The following is a 22,038-nucleotide window of genomic DNA, read 5'->3' as shown; positions in this document are numbered from 1 at the left end:
TCATGACTGATTTTCTCTGACCAACTTTATCTTCCTTTCTTCTGACAGATGGCGACCGCCCAGCAGGAGCAGATTGAGCAGCAGAAGGTCATCCTTCAACAGTCGTTCCTCAGTGAGAAGGAGCTGCTGCTGAAGAGAGAGCGAGCCATTGAAGACGAGAAGAAAAAGCTGGAGAAGCAGTATGAGGAGGAGGTGAAGAAGGCCAAGGCGTTCAAAGAAGAACAGGAGCGCCAGCGCGCTCTCATGGAGGAGGAGAGGAAGAAGCTGCAGGCCGTGATGGACGTGGCTGTGAAGAAGCAGAAAGAGGCAGAAGAAGAGATGAAAGCCAAGCAGAGGGAGGTGGAGGAGCTTGAGAAGAAGAGGCTGGAACAAGAGAAACTCCTGGAGGACGAGAACAAGAAGCTCAGAGAGAAACTCCAGAGCCTGGAAGGAGCTTCTAAAACGGGAACAACCAAAACTAAGGAAATGGAAGTTCAGACGGATGACGTTCCCGAGGAGCAGCTGGTCTCCATGACGATTGTGGGAACAACCAGAGAGGTTCTGAATGGTGCCGTCGAAGTGGGCGGGGTGAAGAAAGATGGAGGATCTCCTTACACATTTGATGGAATCAGAGAGAAGGTTCCTGCAGAGAGACTCTTTGACCTCGGTGTCCTGACCAAGAAGGACATGGACAAACTAAGAAAAGGCAAAGTCACCGTGCAGGAGCTGGAGAAGACGGACAAAGTTCGATGGTGTCTGAAGGGCCAGAACTGCGTTGGAGGCATCCTGACTCCATCTAAGGCGAAGATGAGCATCTACAACGCCATGACAGAAAACAAGATCACTCCGGACTCTGCCACCATGCTTCTGGAGTCTCAAGCAGCTTCAGGCTTCATTGTTGATCCGGTGAAAAATAAACTTCTGTCTGTAGACGAGGCTGTTAAGGAGGAGTTAGTTGGGCCTGAGCTCCACAACCGGATGCTTTCTGCTGAGCGCGCAGCCACTGGCTTTAGAGATCCGTACACTGGAGCCAGAATCTCTCTGTTTGAGGCCATGAAGAAGGGCCTCATTGATAAAGAGCAAGCCACCAAATTCCTGGATGTGCAGCTCGCCACGGGTGGGATAGTGGATCCCATCAACAGTCACAGAGTCCCGCTTCAGGCAGCTTACAAGCAAGGCCACTTTGATGCAGACATGAACAAGAAACTCACGGATCCCAGTGAAGAGTCCAAGTCATTCACTGACCCCAGCACTCAGGAGCCACTCACCTACAAACAGCTGCTGGAGAGATGCACTAAAGACCCAGACACCGGCCTGCTGATGTTACCGGTGACCGAAAGAGCCGGTCAGAGAGAGAGAACCCTCACGGATATGGAGACTAAAGAGGTGTTCAGCAGATCCAATGTTGATGTTCCGTTCGGAAAGTTCAAAGGAAAGACTGTCACCATCTGGGAGGTGATAAATTCAGAGTATTTCACAGAGGAGCAAAGAAGAGAACTGATCCGTCAGTACAAGACAGGCAAGATCACCGTAGAGAAGGTCATCAAGATCGTCATCACTGTTGTGGAAGACAAGGAGAAGGACAGTGGAAATGTCTTCAATGGTCTGAGGGCTCCAGTGAGCGCCGCTGAGCTGCTAGAGTCTAAGATTATAAACAAAGACTTGTTCAACAAGCTGAGCAATGGGAAGATCTCAGTTAAAGAAGTTTCTGAGATGGATGCTGTGAAGAAAGCTCTGCAAGGAACGCCCAGCATCGCAGGTCTCCTGAATGAACCAACCAAAGAGAAAATGCCGTTCTATCAAGCCTTGAAAAAGGAATTACTCTCCCCAGAGACGGCTGTAAATCTCCTCGAAGCTCAAGCAGCAACAGGATTTATGATAGATCCTGTGAAAAATGAGCGTATGCCTGTCGATGAAGCTGTTAAATCAGGTCTTGTTGGTCCAGAGCTGCACGAACGCCTCCTGTCAGCAGAGCGAGCCGTCAGCGGCTACAGAGATCCCTACACAGGGAAAAAGGTGTCCGTTTTTGAAGCCATGAGCAAAGGCCTGGTAAAGAAAGACCAAGGCATCCGTCTGCTGGAAGCTCAGCTCTCAACAGGAGGAGTTATCGATCCCATTAAAAGCTGTCGCATCCCTAATGAAGTGGCCTGTAAGCGAGGATACTTTGATGAAGAAATCGACAAGACTCTGAATCAAAACACAGACGAGACAAAAGTTTTTTATGATCCCAACTCACAGCAGGATGCCACCTACGCACAACTCATGTATAAATGCGTCACAGACAAAGAAACTGGATTGCCATTACTTCCTCTGTCAAAGAAGGCTCCAAAGCCGAAGGAGGACAAACGCATAACAGAGGCCAAAACGAAAGAGGCCCTAAGCCAGAAGACAGTGGAGCTGGAATATGGACCCTTCAAAGGAAGAAAAGTCACAATCTGGGAAATCATAAACTCTAAGTACATCACTGAGGAACAGAGACTGGAGCTGATCCGTCAGTACAGGATGGGACTGGTAACAATCGAGAAGCTCATAAAGATTGTGATAACAACCATTGATGAAAAAGAGGACAAAACCAAGGAAGAAGCTTGTTTTGAAGGCCTGAGAGAACCAGTCACCGCCAGCTCTCTGTTTGATTCCAACATCATTGACAAGGCCACATTTGACCAACTCCAGCAGGGTAAGAAGGCTCCCAAAGAGGTTGGTCAGACTGACAGAGTCAGAAAGTACCTGCATGGCACTGACCGCATCGATGGCGTCGCCATGGAAGGCTCAGATGAGAAGTTAAGCATTTATGAAGCTATGAAACGGCGTGTTTTACAGCATAGCACTGGACTGGCTCTTCTTGAGGCCCAAGCTGGTACCGGATTTATAACCGATCCAGTAAAAAACCAGAAATATTCTGTGGATGATGCTGTGAAGGCTGGAGTTGTTGGTCCTGAGCTTCATGAGAAACTTCTGTCAGCTGAAAAAGCAGTGACGGGATACAAAGACCCATATACGGGCAACAAGATCTCCCTGTTCCAGGCCATGAAGAAGGAACTGGTGTTAAGGGAGCATGCTATTCCTATTCTAGAAGCTCAGATCACAACTGGTGGAATAATCGATCCAGTCAGCAGCCATCGGGTTCCCAGTGATGCAGCCATCCAGCGTGGCTTCTTCAGCAAAGAAATGTTGAAATCATTCAGTGAAGAGACAGGTGACATGAAAGGCTTCACCAACCCCAACACCAACCAACGGGTAACTTACAGCCAGCTGCTGGAGAAATGCAGAAGAGACCCCAACACTGGTCTGTGCTACCTGCCTCTGTCAAAAGTTGAAGCTCCTGCAGTGACCGAGAAATCCTATGAGTACACAGAGGAGCAAGCTCAACAAGACCTAGCCAACACTCAGATTGAGATCCCTCATCAGAGCTTTGCAGGAAAGAGCTTAACCATCTGGGAGGTGATGAACTCAAACTTGCTTCCTGAAGAGGAGAGGCGGCGGCTCCTGGAGCAGTACCGCCTGGGCCAGATCACAAAGGAAAGGATGCTCATCATCATCATCGAAATCATTGAGCAAAGAGAAACTCTGAAGCTGGAGCATAGCATGTCATGTGACGTGATCAGGAGAAAGGTTACTATCGAGGAGCTGTTCAGCGCTCGGATTATTGACCTGCAGACGTACAATCTCCTGAAACAGGAGAAGATGAGCGTCCAGGAGGTGATGGAGATGCCGTCAGTGAAGCAGTACCTCTTTGGAACAGGTTGCATTGCGGGAATCATGTCAGACAGTCCTCCTAAAATCAGCATTTACCAGGCTATGAAGAATGGCCAGATAAAGCCTGAAGTCGCTGTGAAACTTCTCGAGGCGCAGGCAGCAACAGGATTCATGATCGACCCTGTGAAAGATGAGCTCCTAACCGTTGATGAAGCTGTACGCAAGGGTCTTGTTGGGCCTGAGATCCATGACAAACTGCTCTCAGCTGAGCGTGCAGTAACAGGATACAAGGATCCGTACAGCGGAAAAGTCATTTCTCTCTTCCAGGCCATGAAGAAAGACCTGGTTTCCGAAGAATATGCCTTGAGGCTTTTGGAAGCCCAGAATGCCACTGGAGGACTGATGGATCCGGAGTACTACTTCCACCTTCCCCTAGATGTGGCCATGCAGCGTGGCTACATTAACAAAGAAACCCTTGACAGGATAACTGAACCTACGGCGGACATCCGAGGTTACATTGACCCAACAACAGATGAGAAACAGACTTACGCTCAGCTGCTGAAGAGATGCAGGGTTGATAAAGAAAGTGGACTCCAGCTGCTTTCCCTGGCAGACAGACGACTTCTCTTCAAGGGTCTCAGAAAAACCATTCCTGCAGATGAGCTCCTCCGTTCACAGATTATTGACCAGAAGACCTACAGCGAGCTCATTGAAGGCATCATCACGGTGGAGGAGGTCAGCAGAGACCTGAAGAAGTACCTCGAGGGCACCAGCTGCATAGCAGGCGTTTATGTCGAATCTACCAAAGACCGTCTTTCTATTTACCAAGCAATGAAGAAGAACATGATCAGGCCGGGAACCGCCTTTGAGCTGCTTGAAGCTCAAGCTGCTACAGGATATGTGATTGACCCCATCAAGAACCTGAAACTGAATGTCACAGAGGCTGTTAAAATGGCCGTTGTTGGCCCAGAGTTTAAAGACAAACTCCTCTCAGCTGAACGAGCCGTCACAGGCTACAGAGACCCTTACTCTGGCCAGGTAGTCTCTCTGTTCCAGGCTATGAAAAAGAATCTGATTCTGAAAGACCATGGCATTCGCCTGCTGGAGGCCCAGATCGCTACCGGGGGGATCATCGATCCCCAGGAGAGCCACCGTTTGCCCGTTGAAACAGCATATGAACGTGGCCTCTTTGATGAGGAAATGAACACGATTCTCACTGATCCCTCTGATGACACAAAGGGCTTCTTTGACCCAAACACAGAGGAAAACCTCACCTACCTGCAGCTGATGGAGAGATGCATGACTGACCCAGAGACCAGCCTTCGTCTCCTGCTGCTGAAAGAGAAGAAACGCGAGAGGAAGACGTCGTCCAAGTCTTCGGTTCGTAAACGAAGGGTTGTCATTGTCGATCCAGAATCAGGCAAAGAGATGTCCGTTTATGAAGCGTACCAAAAAGGTCTGATTGATCACCAGACCTATATAGAGCTTTCAGAGCAGGAGTGTGAGTGGGAGGAGATAACGATAACCTCCTCGGATGGAGTCGTAAAGTCCATGATCATCGACAGAAGGTCTGGACGGCAATATGACATTGACGATGCCATCACAAGAGGCCTGATAGATAAGTCTGCTCTGGATCAGTACCGAGCCGGAACCCTGTCCATCACAGAGTTCGCAGACATGCTGTCTGGAAACATGAGCGGCAGTAGATCACGCTCATCTTCCTTTGGCTCCTCTTCCTCCTACACCGCCAGCCCGGTGCCTTCCATAAAAACTCCCGCAACCACGTGGAATGACCCAACTGAGGAGACCGGGCCTGTGGCCGGGATACTGGACACAGACACACTGGAGAAGGTTTCCATCACAGAGGCTATTCACCGAAATCTTGTGGACAACATAACAGGTCAAAGGCTCCTGGAAGCTCAGGCCTGCACTGGAGGGATCATTGACCCGAACACAGGAGAGAAGTTCTCTGTGGCTGATGCAATGAATAAAGGGCTGGTGGATAAGATCATGGTGGACCGCATCAGTTTAGCCCAGAAGGCGCACAATGGGTTTGAAGATCCCCGAACTAAGAGCAAAATGTCTGCTGCTCAAGCTCTGAAGAAAGGATGGCTTTACTACGAAGCCGGACAGCGGTTCCTTGAGGTCCAGTATCTCACCGGTGGGCTGATTGAACCAGATGCTTCTGGTAGAGTCTCCATTGATGAGGCTTTGAAGAAGGGCACCTTAGACGCCCGCACCGCCCAGAAGTTACGAGATGTCAGCGCGTATTCCAAGTACCTCACCTGCCCCAAAACCAAGCTCAAGATCTCCTACAAGGACGCCATGGAGAGAAGCATGACCGAGGAGGGAACCGGTCTGCGGCTGCTCGAAGCTTCGTCTCAGTCCACCAAAGGCCTTTACAGTCCGTATAGCATCAGCGGCTCTGGCTCTGCGACCGGATCCCGTTCTGGTTCCAGAACCGGCTCCAGGTCCGGCTCCCGGAGAGGAAGCTTTGATGCCACAGGGTCGAGTTTCACAACAACCTTCTCGTCGTCATCCTACGGTTCGCCGAGCTACAGCCGGCGGTACTGAGCAGGAGGCGGAGCAACGCTCACCAGATGCCTGCATCCCTGTGGAATAAAGACCTCCTTTATTCTGCTCTGCATGGGGGTGTTAGAAAAAACTTTCCTTTTTCCACCAATATATTCATTCGCTTTATTGTATATCTTACACTGTATGGCACCTCATCAGATCCATTGTCATGTACTGTAAGCAGTACAGCCGACCACCTAACAGGACTAACAGTTTTAAAATAAACATCTAGTCTTCTGGAAACACATTTATTTCCTAGAAAAATCGTTAGCAGAACCAGACTGGATGTACAAACTAGGGTTTCTGAACATGTATATTTCTGAAAGGACAAAAAGCTTCTCTGCAGAGCAGAATATGGAGTCTATCGATAGTCTGCCTCAAGAACGCCAAGCTTCAAGATCTTCTCTCTCCTGAGCCACACTGCCATATTTACACTATAAACCCAACTTCATAACCATGAACCCTGCAGTCGGAGCAACATGTGCACACTGTGAGATGGACACATAGCAAGAGAGACCTGGGGACACTTTGACCAACACCAATAAATCCCTGCTGTTCTGAATGGCAGAAAGGTAAATCTAGAGAGAAGCATTTCTGATCTGATGCCAGATTGTTGGAATCTGATGTTTGGTCCTGTTCCAGGAAACGCCTTCGGCCTTCAGCTGGTCTCTGCTCAGACATCAGCGCTGGACTCCAGCGGACGCTGCTCCTGCTCGGTCTGCTTGCTTAGCAAATGCTCCTCGCCTTTCACTGGGAGACGCTGCAGACCTCAAACTGGTGAGCAGGTTTCCAGTCCGGCTGCAGAAGAAACACCGAAACTTGTTAGCCAAGATTAAGATCATAACATTGACTTTATTTCCCAGGCGATTTATGGCGACGGTAGCGATGATTAGTAAAACATTTCTTTGGGAAAGATCTTCAAGCTTCGCAGCTCAGCCAGTTTTTATATTTGACACTAAACAGCCTCGTTTTGATGGTAGAGCAGCACATTTGATCTATAGCTCCTTTTATTTTCATACTCTATATTTCTGCTTTGCATGATTTACTAACATATAAAGACATAACAGCTATATCCTTTAAAAGCTTATGTTTTGCTGTGTTTGAGGGTTGAAGGATGTTTTAGAGTCATCCAGCCTTGTTGGTGTATTTATAACTAAATGAGACGAGAACATTTATTGTTGCACATTAAGCCTGTAAATAAACACAAAAATGAAAAGAACTAAATCCGTTTCTTTCATTTTGTTTTGTTTGCCGTATGAATAAAGACTGAAAAATCACTTCTAAAGTAAACATACAAGGTTTAGTTTTTCTAATGAATGTAAGTAAAATGAAACCATCCAACTTCAAACGGCTGCTGAAATAATAGATTTAATATATTAATATATATATATATATATATAATATATCCACTTTAAATATCAATCAACCTACAATATTAAAATCAAATGATATTTTGGGGGATTTAACCCTTAAAAGCTGTTAAGAGTAGTTACATTTCTACAAAGTAGTCAATGATTATTATTATATTTGTGTTGTCAGAAATGTAGGAGTCCACTTCCTACAATCAGCACTAAGGATATTATATATTGCCACATTTTTCATTTTAAACAGAATAATCATAATGTCATTTATTTTCTATTAAGTCAAACAGATTCAAGGCAAACTTTAGATTCTTTGGACAAAACAATTGTAAAAATATGAAATATTGATATTTTTGCATTTTTTTCTTTTAACCTGAAATATTATCAAATAATATTTTTCATATTTTGGAGATTTTAGTTATTTAAAGTCTCATATGATTAAATGTTTTATAGAAGTTATAAAAAAGAAAATAAACAAAAAAAGATTGTTATATGAAAATATTCTGCAAGTCTTTCATAAGATTTGTTAATTTGTCTTTGTTCTTTATGTCTGAGTTTATTGAAAATGAAGCTATTCATATAAATGACTCACCCTGTCATCGGTCGCTACGGAGATGAACGGATGAACCACTTAAAGCTGCCATGTTTTAATCTGAAACCTTTAACTTTACAGCACAGAGTCAGTCTGAGGTTTTACCAAACCAAACTAAATCAAACTTTGATCAGACTTTTACATCTGAAACCATTTTATTTTTGAAGTGATGATGTAAAGTATTTTTTGGATTATACTTTAGTTTGGCCACAACAGAAGATGATACCTGCAACCTTCTCAATCTGAGGCTTTTGCTGAAATGTAGATTTAGTTCTAAATTTTCCATAAAATCAGATTTTTGACTTCCAGCTGTGGAGTTTCCACTGAGCCCATGTGTTGCATAAATGCATAGAAATAAAATAATTACTGAACAGAAGAAAATGCATTAAAGATGAATGTTTATTGTGACTAAATCTGATTAAAGAATTAAAGCCCAGCAAAGTTTGAGTGGAGGTTCATCTGTTTTGATGACCAGCAACACGGTGAGATACTTTCAATATTTTTATTTACTTTATTTAATGCTAGCGTGAGAAAGTTTTATTATCAATGAAATCTCTGCATTAGTAAATGTAATAAAATGACCATTTTTATATATTATTGTTGTTTTGATGGAGCCATGAGGGTCACGTCGGAATTCCAGCCAATCAGGTCCCGGGACCCACGTGGGGCCTCTGGCCCCGGCGCCACACCTGGACTGGGTTGGAATCCCCGCAGCTGGTACCATGGTGACAAGGGCGGCCTCTGATTGGTCGGCTCGGTGGGACATTGATACTTTCTCACCGAGACTCGATGGTGATTTAAACTCAACCCGAGCAGGCTGGGTGATTCCCGCCATGTCCGAACCGCGGCAGCCCAAATGCTCCCGGTGCCGGCACCACGGCTTCATCATCCGGAAGAAGGGCCACAGCAGGTGCTGCCCGTTCTCCGGCTGTGAGTGCTGGAAGTGCGGCCTGATCACCCGGCGGACCCAGGTCAATGCGCTCCAGCGGAACCTGAGCAGAACCCGAGATCGGCCCCGGAACCCAAAGCCGCGGGCCGAATGCAGGGCGGCGGGAGACCCCGATGCTGCCGCCGGGACCCGGGACCCGGACGGTTTGGGTCCAGATGTCCGGAACCAGCGGCCGGACCCGCGAGGAGAACCCGGTTCCGGTCCGGACGGCAGAAATGTTCCGACCTGTAAGAACTTCCAACACGATATTCAGTAAAAAACTTATTTTTAAACAATCTCCCGGTTTTTGAGCTAAAAACCAAACATTTAACATTTATTCTATTTTTATTCATTTTGATCTAAAACCTGATTGTATGTTTCAATAAAAACCACTGGGAATAAAAGTCGCTCCATTTATTAGCTGAATATTAAGTATAAAGTAGAATCTGTTCAGCGAGTCAGTAAAAATATCAATATGAGCATAAAATGAATTAAAATACGAATTTCTGTTAAATGCAGGAAGATTAAAATATTTAGGAGTTAATATTTTCAGCTGAAGTTTCAGTTCAACTGAAATTCTGGTGGATAATAATTCATCATTTTGGTGAATTTTTGGGATAAAACACGGGAGAATGTGAATTTATTGAATTTGTTTTCAATATTTGCCAACAGAATTATTAACTAGCGCTTTACAGAAATTTATGGCAACCGAAATTATCAGTGGATTAAATAATGAAGTAAATGTTGTTTCCATATTTTATTTTTAATAAGAATTAAAAGTCCTAACATGAGGATCTTTTCCTCCCCCTGCCAGGTCTTCCTCCTCCTCCTCCTCCTCTTCCTCAGTTCCTCTCCCCCCTGTCCCGCTCCTCCTTGGCTCCGCCCCCTGACCTCCTGCTCCACCTGCCGTTTCTACCTGCGCTCCCTTCCGGCCTGTATGACGACCTCTGCAGGCCGCTGATGATCCCGCACTTCCTGTCATACCCGGCCCCGCCAGCAGAGGTCAGACTGCGGCGCTCTGCTCAGCTGTCAGGCTCAGCTCTATAGACATAGCTGTGCATAGACATAATATAAGGATAATAATAATGTTATATTATGTCAATGTAGCTGTGTCTGAATTCACGGTCTGCATCCTTCGAAGGACGGATTTGTAGGCCGATTACGTCATAGCGTGGCGACAAGGCCTGTCCGAATTCAAAGACTCCTTCAAATGCGTCCTTCTTTTCCCCAGATGTGAAGGGTGCGTCCGGTGTGTCCTTCACGGCCCACGATATCCCATAATTCATTGCGGGTTCCAACTGGGCGTTCAGGCAGAGCGTCAATGGCGGTGAATAGCGACAGATTATTTAGCTATACAACACTTTAAATGACACAACGTGATTTGGTACAACGTTTTTAGGCGAGAATGTAAGTGTGTAAATCTCAAATATCTGCTCGGTTCATCAATACATCACCTAAATGCAATATTGCTCTGACATCTTCGGACCTGTCTGCTCCCGCTGCGTTAGCATCCAGCTCCCCCCGCCAGCTGTCAACTTACCGGGCGCTCCGGGTTCGGTTCACCGAGAGAAAACGCCTAACTCCCGGCACACTGTTATAAAAACTCCCGCTAGCTTAGCTTTCCCCAATGCATGGGAGTTAAACACCGATATTATTCAAACAGGTCTGGTTGAAAAATGTTTGCTAAAAGTGCGGTACATATTTGAACATTTTAGAATCAAACTAAGAGATTTCCTTTTTACTATGGAACATCCTTTACTATAAAAGGTGAAGAATAATATAGAAAGCAGTAATACATGACTGAAAAACAAACTTCGGCTCCGTTGTTGTTTTTTCTTCTCCGCTCTCTGCTTCACGCTGTCACGGTTGCTAGGCAACATGAGTTACGCTGAGGTGGGGGCGGGGCAGTTGGTGAAGGCTACACCTGTCCGAATCCACTGATATTTTCCTCCCGGTCTTGGTTTATTCCCGGCCTCCGATGGACCCGTCCTACGTAACATTGAAGCAATATTTTCAAAACATTTAAAATTATTTAAATGATTGAATATGACTTAACGTTTAACAGAGGATACTGTGCCTCGTGTAACAGCATGAATGACCACTTTTTGTATCGGTTGGTCACAAGATAAAGCATTTATTTACAGGATTGTTCGGAAATTAACGGTCCCGATGTGAAACTCCGAGGCTTCAGGAGGGACCAGTAAAGAACAGCTGGCCGAAATTAGTGTTCATAAATCGGATCCACCTTGAGCTGAACGTCCCTTTTACTCCGCGGAGCCGAACATCCGGTAACCAACTTGAAAACAACTTCATGAGGTCGGTAACCATGAAAACACGGAGTTCTGACTAGTTTGTTTTGGTCTGTGGACACCAAAAATGGCGCCGAGCGACGCAAACGTCATACGCTGTGACGTCAGCTCCAAAGCTCTATTGTCGCTGACGAGATTTAGGGCGGCCATCTTGGAGCGGTCCACCACTCCACTCAGCGTTATGTGTTTAGCAGAACAATGACGTATCAGCGCATTTAATCGATTATAACACGCTTTTTATTACTGGAAACCATATTCAATCATCTATCAAAGCTACATTTATAAACAATTGTATTATTTAAGTATGTTTTTAATACATAGTTCAGCATATTTAAATATGCTTAGTGGCTATAACAATAGAATAGGATGGAATATTCTGATATTAATGAATGATGAGCAGATTAAGTATACAGCCGTTCATAATTTATTTAATAAATTATTTATTAATATCAATACATATTTATATAACTATACAAACAGGAATAAAATAAAATAATGATTAATACTGAATAATTGGATACATGCTTCTATCTATCTATATATATATGTAGATATATATATATTTGTTTTTTACTTTTTATTATTATATAAACATACAATCAGCTCCATAAAGGTACCGTAATGTATACATTATAAGATCAGAGAACCAAATGTCAGCAGAGCCAGACGGTCTACTCTTATATTATGTATGCTCAGCTCACCTGCTGCTTCTTGTCTCTTCTTCTTTTCAGGACTGCAGGCTGGTCTTCCTCCCGCTCCACCCTGCTCCTGAAGCGCCCCCTGCAGGCTGCGGGTCCAACAGCAGACCCTGAAGGATCGGCGGCTTCTGTCCAGCGCTTCCTGTTCCAGTTCCAGTTCAAAGCTTCTTGTTGTCGCTGTTTGGTTCAGAGGGGGTTAAACTGAAAGTTTGTTACATGAAATAAAATGCAGAGCTGCAGCTCATGACCACGATCTGCTCCGTTTGGTTTCTGGCTCTCAGAACCGAATCTGGGCCAGAGCCGCTGTTACTCCTGCTGGCATTCATGTTACTGCATAGACTGACCCAGAACCACGTCCTGGTTCTGGATGGTTCTGATCAGCGGTTCAGAGGCTCATTTAGATCCTGTGAGGAGGAAACAGGAATCTGTAGTTTTTTAGTTTTAATGATTTGATGGGTAGGATTTGGGTGTTTCATAGGTCCGTCCAGCAGGGGGTGCAGTAGCACCGTGTTCCATTCAGTCTGCCCTTCGAAACTGGACTCAGCGGTCCTGCAGAACCTGTGGTTCTGGCCCAGTCCATCAGAGAACATCTAGCATCTATTTCTGTGTTTTTACGTAATAAACATTAAAATGTAAACCTGACTTCCTGTGGATGAAAGTTTGTGACATTAAATAATAAAATGTTTTCATAGCAGCAGCATGTCGGTTGCAGCTGCAGAGAGAGGCTGAGTTTGGACCGGAACCAGTGGGGCGGCCGGGTTCACAGCGCCTTCCTGAGGACGATCCGGTTCTGATCCGGGGTCTGGTCGTTTTCCTGTCGCAGAATGATGCTGAGGAAGTTCAGCTCAAAATGTTCAAACTTTAATGGTTCTGCACCACCAGGCCATGTGGCTGCAGCTCACAGCATCACCCCTCCCCCGCCGTGCTTCAGGTAACAGCTGTTCTAGCTGATGTGTCTGGTTTCCTCCAGCTTGTCTCTGCTAACCTCGGTCCGGCGGCCATCTTGTTTCTAGAGAGAGGATGCTTTCTCCTTCAGCCCTTCCAAGCAGCCATGCTGGTTCAGTGTCATCATGACCTTTGACCTGTTTAGGGTCGCAGTGCATGGTGCTGACTCAGCTCTGCTTTGTGCTCGGTTCTGGTATTTGTCACCAGGGTGTGACCCGCAGAGATCGGCTCCTCCAGTGACCTTTGACATGACAGAACCGCTGCTGTAAGCTGAAACCTTTTGCAGCAGCAGATTACTGTAAAAACAAACATTAGCATGCTAACCCCTCAGCTCGCATGTTTCCCATCAGCCATTGGACATTTTTCAAGATGGCCACCGTTTTTGAGCCAATTATTGTTATAAAATGTTCCCCTTTTTTAAGACTTGAGTGAACTTTCTGTCACATTGAAGGTTCTGGTTCTGACCCTGAAAAGATCAGGAGAAGGATTGGGTCCTAAAAACGTCATCATACATTCTGGGTGTCATCGCATGTCAGACACCCATCCTCCTTCAATGGGGACCGTCTCCAGGTGTGGGACCGTCTCCTGGTGTGGGACCGTCTCCTAGTGTGGAACCGTCTCCAGGTGTGGGACCGTCTCCTGGTTGAGGACCGTCTCCTGGTGTGGAACCGTCTCCTGGTTGAGGACCGTCTCCTGGTGTGCAACCGTCTCCTGGTTGAGGACCGTCTCCGGGTGTGGAACCGTCTCCTGGTGTGGAACCAACTCCAGGTGTTGGAACGTCTCCTGGTGTGGGAACGTCTCCCGGTGTGGAACCGTCTCCTGGTGTGGGACCGTCTCCTGGTTGAGGACTGTCTCTGGGTGTGGAACCGTCTCCTGGTGTGGAACCAACTCCAGGTGTGGGAACGTCTCCTGGTTGAGGACCGTCTCTGGGTGTGGAACCGTCTCCTGGTGTGGAACCGTCTCCTGGTTGAGGACCGTCTCCGGGTGTGGAACCGTCTCCTGGTGTGGAACCAACTCCAGGTGTGGGAACGTCTCCTGGTTGAGGACCGTCTCTGGGTGTGGAACCGTCTCCTGGTGTGCAACCGTCTCCTGGTTGAGGACCGTCTCCGGGTGTGGAACCGTCTCCTGGTGTGGAACCAACTCCAGGTGTTGGAACGTCTCCTGGTGTGGGACCGTCTCCTGGTTGAGGACTGTCTCTGGGTGTGGAACCGTCTCCTGGTGTGGAACCAACTCCAGGTGTGGGAACGTCTCCTGGTTGAGGACCGTCTCTGGGTGTGGAACCGTCTCCTGGTGTGGAACCGTCTCCTGGTGTGGACACGTCTCCTGGTTGAGGACCGTCTCTGGGTGTGGAACCGTCTCCTGGTGTGGAACCAACTCCAGGTGTGGGAACGTCTCCTGGTTGAGGACCGTCTCTGGGTGTGGAACCGTCTCCTGGTGCGGAACCAACTCCAGGTGTGGGAACGTCTCCTGGTTGAGGACCGTCTCTGGGTGTGGAACCGTCTCCTGGTGTGGAACCAACTCCAGGTGTGGGAACGTCTCCTGGTTGAGGACCGTCTCCTGGTGTGGGACCGTCTCTTGGTTGAGGACCGTCTCCTGGTGTGGGAACGTCTCCCGGTGTGGAACCGTCTCATGGTGTGGGAACGTCTCCTGGTGTGGAACCGTCTCCTGGTGTGGGAACGTCTCCTGGTGTGGAACCGTCTCCAGGTGTGGGACCATCTCCTGGTTGCGGACCGACTCTGGACGTGTCCAGTCCATTACCAAACGACAGAGGGACACAGCTCCATATCTGGTTACATGTAGATGAATGTTTTGTGTCTGTAGACAGAGAGGAAGTCGGATCACCAGAGAAACTCCTACATGCAGAAAGAGTCCAGGCGCGGATTCCAACCTGGATCTGTGTGCTGCAGGTTTAACATCGGTCATTGTGCTGCAGTCATTGTGCAAGAAGAAAACCTTAAAAAATCAACGGCTGGGAATTGAACCTGTGACGTGCTGAGGCCCGCCGCCGCACCGCGCCGCGCCCTCAGCCTGTTTTATCTCTGACATGTGTTTGTGCAGAGCAGCAGCACCAGACTGCAGCCTGAGTTGTGTAACTGTTTTATCACCAGATCCGTGTTTGTCAGTGAGTCTCTGCCAGCAGAACCGCTGCCAGAACCTTTGTGTGCAGTGGGTGTGTCTGAGATAACAGCAGTGGGGGGAAACCGGCCCGACCCGACCCGGCCCGGCCCGACGCGCAGCAGGAATGCAAAACAAGCCACATGTTGCTTCAGGACATGTTGCTCCAAGTAAACCTCTGGATTACCGTAGCGTTTGGCGCTGGACAGTTTTCCAGCAGCAGAAGTAACTGCTGGAACCCGTGTTGGGTTCTGACCCGACGGACCGTTCAGGTCCGGCATGCAGCAGTTAGAGACCTGCTGGCAGACGTCTGGTCCAGGAATCTGCTGCTGCCTGCGGTGCTGTGTGGTGACAGCTTCCTGTTTCATCACACCTTGATGAGGAAGCAGCAGAGCGGATGCTGCTGATGGGCCTGGCCTAGTTCAAACCTTTCAGCTCCAATGCTTCCAGGGAACAGCCGACCGGGGCCCGGTGCAGAAATGTTCATTTAAAACATTCCTGACCCGGAGCCTCGGCTTCAGGAAGAGCAGAGCAATATCCTGCTGGACCAGAACAATGAGCCGGACCGCGGGAAAACATCCAGGAAGAGACGCCTGGCAGGGAAAGAGATCACATCTTAGGATCGTCAAACATTTTACAATCTGACAGAGATGAAATAATGTAAACGGGTAGAAACTGACAGCAACCGGGAGGAAACATGAGGAACCAGGAGGAAACATGAGGAACCGGGAGGAAACATGAAGAACCATGAGGAACCGGGAGGAACCAGGAGGAACCATGAGGAACCAGGAGGAAACATGAAGAACCATGAGGAACCGGGAGGAACCAGGAGGAACCATGAGGAACCGGGAGGAAACATGAAGAACCATGAGGAACCGGGAGGAACCAGGAGGAACCAGGAGGAAACATGAAGAACCATGAGGAACCGGGAGGAACCAGGAGGAACCAGGAGGAAACATGAAGAACCATGAGGAACCAGGAGGAACCATGAGGAACCAGGAGGAAACATGAAGAACCATGAGGAACCGGGAGGATCCAGGAGGAACCGGGAGGAAACATGAAGAACCATGAGGAACCGGGAGGATCCAGGAGGAACCATGAGGAACCGGGAGGAACCAGGAGGAACCATGAGGAACCAGGAGGAACCAGGAGGAAACATGAGGAACCGGGAGGATCCAGGAGGAACCATGAGGAACCGGGAGGAAACATGAGGAACCAGGAGGAAACATGAGGAACCAGGAGGAAACATGAGGAACCAGGAGGAAACATGAGGATCCAGGAGGAAACATGAGGAACCAGGAGGAACCAGGAGGAAACATGAGGAACCGGGAGGAAACATGAGGAACCAGGAGGAAACATGAAGAACCATGAGGAACCGGGAGGATCCAGGAGGAACCATGAGGAACCAGGAGGAAACATGAGGAACCAGGAGGAAACATGAGGAACCAGGAGGAAACATGAAGAACCATGAGGAACCGGGAGGATCCAGGAGGAACCATGAGGAACCAGGAGGAAACATGAGGAACCGGGAGGAACCAGGAGGAACCGGGAGGAAACATGAGGAACCATGAGGAACCGGGAGGAACCAGGAGGAACCAGGAGGAAACATGAGGAACCGGGAGGAACCAGGAGGAACCATGAGGAACCGGGAGGAACCAGGAGGAACCAGGAGGAAACATGAGGAACCGGGAGGAACCAGGAGGAACCATGAGGAACCGGGAGGAACCAGGAGGAACCAGGAGGAAACATGAAGAACCATGAGGAACCGGGAGGAACCAGGAGGAAACATGAGGAACCAGGAGGAAACATGAGGAACCAGGAGGAAACATGAAGAACCATGAGGAACCGGGAGGATCCAGGAGGAACCATGAGGAACCAGGAGGAAACATGAGGAACCGGGAGGAACCATGAGGAACCAGGAGGAAACATGAGGAACCGGGAGGAACCAGGAGGAACCGGGAGGAACCATGAGGAACCAGGAGGAAACATGAAGAACCATGAGGAACCATGAGGATCCAGGAGGAACCATGAGGAACCAGGAGGAAACATGAGGAACCGGGAGGAACCATGAGGAACCAGGAGGAAACATGAGGAACCGGGAGGAACCAGGAGGAACCGGGAGGAACCATGAGGAACCAGGAGGAAACATGAAGAACCATGAGGAACCGGGAGGATCCAGGAGGAACCATGAGGAACCGGGAGGAACCAGGAGGAACCGGGAGGAAACATGAGGATCCAGGAGGAACCATGAGGAACCGGGAGGAACCAGGAGGAAACATGAGGAACCAGGAGGAAACATGAGGAACCAGGAGGAACCAGGAGGAAACATGAAGAACCATGAGGAACCGGGAGGAACCAGGAGGAAACATGAGGATCCAGGAGGAAACATGAGGAACCAGGAGGAAACATGAAGAACCATGAGGAACCGGGAGGATCCAGGAGGAACCATGAGGAACCAGGAGGAAACATGAGGAACCGGGAGGAACCATGAGGAACCATGAGGAACCAGGAGGAAACATGAGGAACCGGGAGGAAACATGAGGAACCAGGAGGAAACATGAAGAACCATGAGGAACCGGGAGGATCCAGGAGGAACCGGGAGGAACCATGAGGAACCAGGAGGAAACATGAGGAACCGGGAGGAACCAAGAGGAACCGGGAGGAACCAGGAGGAACCATGAGGAAACATGAAGAACCAGGAGGAACCAAGAGGAACCGGGAGGAACCAGGAGGAACCAGGAGGAACCAGGAGGAAACATGAGGATCCAGGAGGAACCAGGAGAAATGTTCTTTCAGGCTGATTTTGTTGCTTTTCTCTCCATGTTGTTGCATCATCAGCATTCTTGGTCTCACTGAATAAACTGACTGGGTTTGTTGCAACATGCAGTTTAAAATGCGACCCGTTTTCCGCTCTGACCCACCAAGTCGAACTCCAGGCTCAGATTTTACCCACAAACCCAAGATACACAGGAAGGAAGTGAAACTCGCTTTATGCAGTTATGGCTGGTTGATGCCGTCAGGCTGGAGGAGGGGCCCCATCGGGCCTTTTGGCCAATGGGACCCCGGAAGCAGCTGATGGGAACCAGCAGACCATTCAGAACCAACACTGATTCTAGTGGGATGGTCGGTGGGCTGCTGCCTCCCTGAGCCGCGGTTCTGAGTCAGGGACTTGTGTTTGGGTGCATTAGTGGGTTCTGCCGGGTCAGAGCAGAATCGTGACTGTAGGCCTTCTCGCCTGCAGGTCTGTAAGTCACATTAAAGCTTTTCCTCCATCCGAACTAGAAAAGCAGTAAAACATGTATTTGGATCTTTGCAGTGATTGAGCCCAGAAGCTTCACCTCATGTTCTGTGTTATCGAACATCTTGCTGCAGGCGGACCCAACCGGTCCTGGAGCTGCGCCAGTTTCAGCTCGTCGTTGTTCAGACAAACGCTGACAGGTTTACTGCCTGTAAGGCCCCCACCCCCAACAAGCAGGTTCCAACTGCTGGAACGATGCCTCATATTCCGTCAGCCAATCAGAGAGCGGCTCACCTCATCGGACAGGAATGGTGCTAATGTCTCGTTAGCTGCGCCCCTTCAGCACGCCGCTCTACACGATCAGCTTCTGAAAACCCTGAGCTCACCTGTTAAAACCAGACCAATAAAAGTCAGAGGGAAAGTTTGCTGAAGCCGCCACACCCCGGCAGCTGCAGCACGCCGTGACGGAGCTGCAGCACAACTGAGTCCTGGTAGAACAGATGTGTGGAAATTTGGAGGAAACATGAAAACTGAACTTTCATCAGACAAACTTCGCCTGAAACCAACTTGGTTGTTTCTGAATCCCCAGACTTCCAGTGACGTTTCTGGATCTCAGCAGGTGATGAAGATCTTCATCAAAACACAAAGATCTTCATCAAAACACAAAGATCTTCATCAAAACACAAAGATCTTCATCAAAACACAAAGATCTTCATCAAAACATGAAGATCTTCATCAAAACACAAAGATCTTCATCAAAACACAAAGATCTTCATCAAAACATGAAGATCTTCATCAAAACACAAAGATCTTCATCAAAACACAAAGATCTTCATCAAAACATGAAGATCTTCATCAAAACATGGAGATCTTCATCAAAACACAAAGATCTTCATCAAAACATGGAGATCTTCATCAAAACATGGAGATCTTCATCAAAACACGGAAATCTTCATCAAAACATGGAGATCTTCATCAAAACACGAAGATCTTCATCAAAACATGAAGATCTTCATCAAAACATGAAGATCTTCATCAAAACATGGAGATCTTCATCAAAACATGGAAATCTTCATCAAAACATGGAGATCTTCATCAAAACACGAAGATCTTCATCAAAACATGAAGATCTTCATCAAAACATGAAGATCTTCATCAAAACATGAAGATCTTCATCAAAACATGAAGATCTTCATCAAAACACGAAGATCTTCATCAAAACTCTAGTCTAATCGTGCCGCGGCGTTTTCCAACATGTGAGTTTTTCCCACTGATGCATTTTTCTGCAAACTGCTGCCAGTTCCTCAGAAAAGCCACACCTGTTTTGTCACGCCGATGATCATCTGACTGGTATCAGATGATCACATAAAAACAGGTGAACCAGTCGCTGCATCTGTCTAAAGGTTGCCGGTTCAACCACCTTTCTCTGTGTCAGGAAATCATCAGCCCTGACGTTTCTTGACATGAAAATGATTTTATTGGTGGTTCTGGATTCCCAGTGAAAGTCATTAGTTCTAATCTCAGAACAAAAGTGATGTTTACACAACCTGCCAGCTGCAGAGCCGGAAAATCCATCCCATAATATCAGAGCACACATGTGGAAAGAGCAGGGCTACCAGCAGACACAACACAGATGGACATTAGAAAGTCATCTAGAAGGAAAAACGTCCAAAACAAAAGGATGAAAAAATTCAGTTACTCCATGAAAAACCTTTTTTTAATCTCTGCATTTTAAATATGAATAAGAAATAAATGAAAGTTTGATCAAAGTTTCCTGATGGAAGAAGCAGCGTGACCTTTGACACGTCTGGACCGTTCTGTCCGCAGAGCATCTGATTTCCCTTTCATTTCATGTAAACACTTACACTGTAAAACTGAGTCCAAAATAAATGACTAAAGTTTCACTTTCTGTCAATATGAAAGTTTGGATGATTTATTTGTTTTTTTCCTGCCAAAAATGGGACTAAAATGTTTCATGTTTAGTTTGTTGAGCTGAAACTTTTTGTGATTTTTAGTTTTCAAACTCAAAACTAAAAATGTTTAAATTTTGTTCATTAATGGGATGTTTTTGACACAAAGAAAAGATGGTAACCATGGCAACACGTTTCCCTCCTTATTAACAGCAAACACAAACAATGAGGGACCCAAACAGGAAATGCTCGGCCTGGTTTCCTGTCAGACAGGAAGCAGCGTGTTTCCATGCAGTGGTTACAGACACTGAGCGGATCAGGAACCGGGTCAGAACCTGCTGGGGTCCGGTTCCTCCAGACACTCAGCAGATCAGCGTCTGGATCAGTTTCTGTAGAGACGCCCCCCTGATACCCCCCCTCTGATACCCCCCCTCTGATACCCCCTCCCCCTCTGATACCCCCCCCCTGATACCCCTCCCCCTCTGATACCCCTCCTCCTCTGATACCCCTCCTCCTCTGATACCCCCTCCCCTATGAACCCCCCCCCCCCGATACCCCCCCCCCTCTGACACCCCTCCGCCCATAACAACCCCCCAAGCCTGGGAGGAACCATCAGGATGATGAGCAGTGACTCCTCTTCCTCTCCTGCTGTTCCTGCAGATCCAGATGTTCTTTCTGCTGACGCAGGTTTGGCCTCATGAAGCCCCGCCCCTAAAGGAGGAAGCCCCGCCCCTGAAGGAGGAAGCCCCGCCCCCTCTGATTGTCTGAGGAGTCGTCAGGAATCCGTGGCATCCCTCCTCCCTCCTCCCAGAGAAGCAGATAAAGGAGCGGCGGTGAGTCGCTCAGCCTCGCCAGGAGAACGACGTTCTGCCGACAGAAGCCTCACCTGCTCAGGTAAGACGCTCCGCTCTGATCAGTGTCTGTTTGTTCCTCCCTGACCTTTGAACTCTGCGTGGAGGGAAGCGCTGCAGTGAAGCCAGGATCGGAGGCGCCTCGCCCTGAGATGCAAACATTCCTCCAGGATGACCTTTGACCTCACTGTTGGTTTAAGGCAGGGGTGTCCAAAGTGCGGTCTGGGGGCCATTTGCGGCCCCCGGACTGATTGTGTGCGGCCCCTGACTTCAGTTCAAGAAAGATACAGATTTGGCAGATGGAGACTTTGTTTAGGACAAAACAGATTCATTGTTAACTTTTACTGGGAACTAAAACAGAAACTTTGACCTCAATCCTGATTCTGTTCACCAGAATCGATTCAAGTCTGTTTGAATCTTTTCTAACTGATTCAGAGAAAATTCACACAATAAGAAACATTTTCAGAATCTTTTCAAAGTTCAGGATCGTTTCCCTTCAACGGATCTGGAAAAATCCTGAAGTTTAGTGAGTTTGTTTTATTGTGAGAAACATTTTCTGTGGCTCCAGTTTTGATTTGGGAATCAGCTGTTTTTTAACAAACCGCCGCGCCGCGCCGCGCTGCATCACCTGCTGCTTCACCTGCTGCTTCACCTGCTGCTTCACCTGCTGCTCAGGTGGGTCCAGGTCTACACGCTGTGACCCGTTGGGTCAGGATGATCAAAACCTTTAGAAATCCACTTTGGCCACCAACCTGCTGCTGCCAGAACCAGAACCAGAACCAGAGTTGTGGGTTCGATTCCGGCCGCTTGGCGCTCAGGAAGTTCGGTCCATCAGAACCAGA

The 22,038-nt window shown here is 47.8% G+C and overlaps 2 protein-coding genes across 12 annotated transcripts in view; both read left to right on the top strand.

The window, feature by feature from the left end:
- LOC103460343 (plectin) overlaps window positions 1–7,473 on the top strand; it is an 81,856-nt gene extending 74,383 nt beyond the window's left edge. For all 11 annotated transcript variants that reach the window (XM_081612179.1, XM_081612177.1, XM_081612176.1 and 8 more), the window contains 2 exons: window positions 49–6,821; window positions 6,892–7,473. In XM_081612179.1, the coding sequence (XP_081468305.1) occupies window positions 49–6,249 (6,201 nt within the window). In that variant the 3' untranslated portion in view covers window positions 6,250–6,821; window positions 6,892–7,473. The remainder of the gene's footprint in view (window positions 1–48; window positions 6,822–6,891) is intronic.
- A 622-nt stretch (window positions 7,474–8,095) lies between these two features.
- LOC103460331 (uncharacterized) lies at window positions 8,096–12,779 on the top strand. Its single transcript, XM_008402431.3, has 3 exons — window positions 8,096–9,378; window positions 9,945–10,132; window positions 12,171–12,779. Exons 1-3 carry the CDS (start codon window positions 8,925–8,927, stop codon window positions 12,249–12,251), a joined length of 723 nt encoding a protein of 240 aa, XP_008400653.1. The 5' UTR covers window positions 8,096–8,924; the 3' UTR covers window positions 12,252–12,779.
- Window positions 12,780–22,038: the final 9,259 nt, after the last annotated feature.

This window comes from Poecilia reticulata, chromosome 11 (genome assembly GCF_904066995.2).
Source record: "Poecilia reticulata chromosome 11, P_reticulata-male-v2, whole genome shotgun sequence".
Classification (NCBI taxonomy): Eukaryota; Metazoa; Chordata; class Actinopteri; order Cyprinodontiformes; family Poeciliidae; genus Poecilia; species Poecilia reticulata.
Note: the sequence above shows the minus strand (reverse complement) of the source record. Positions and strands in the feature narration are given on the sequence as shown.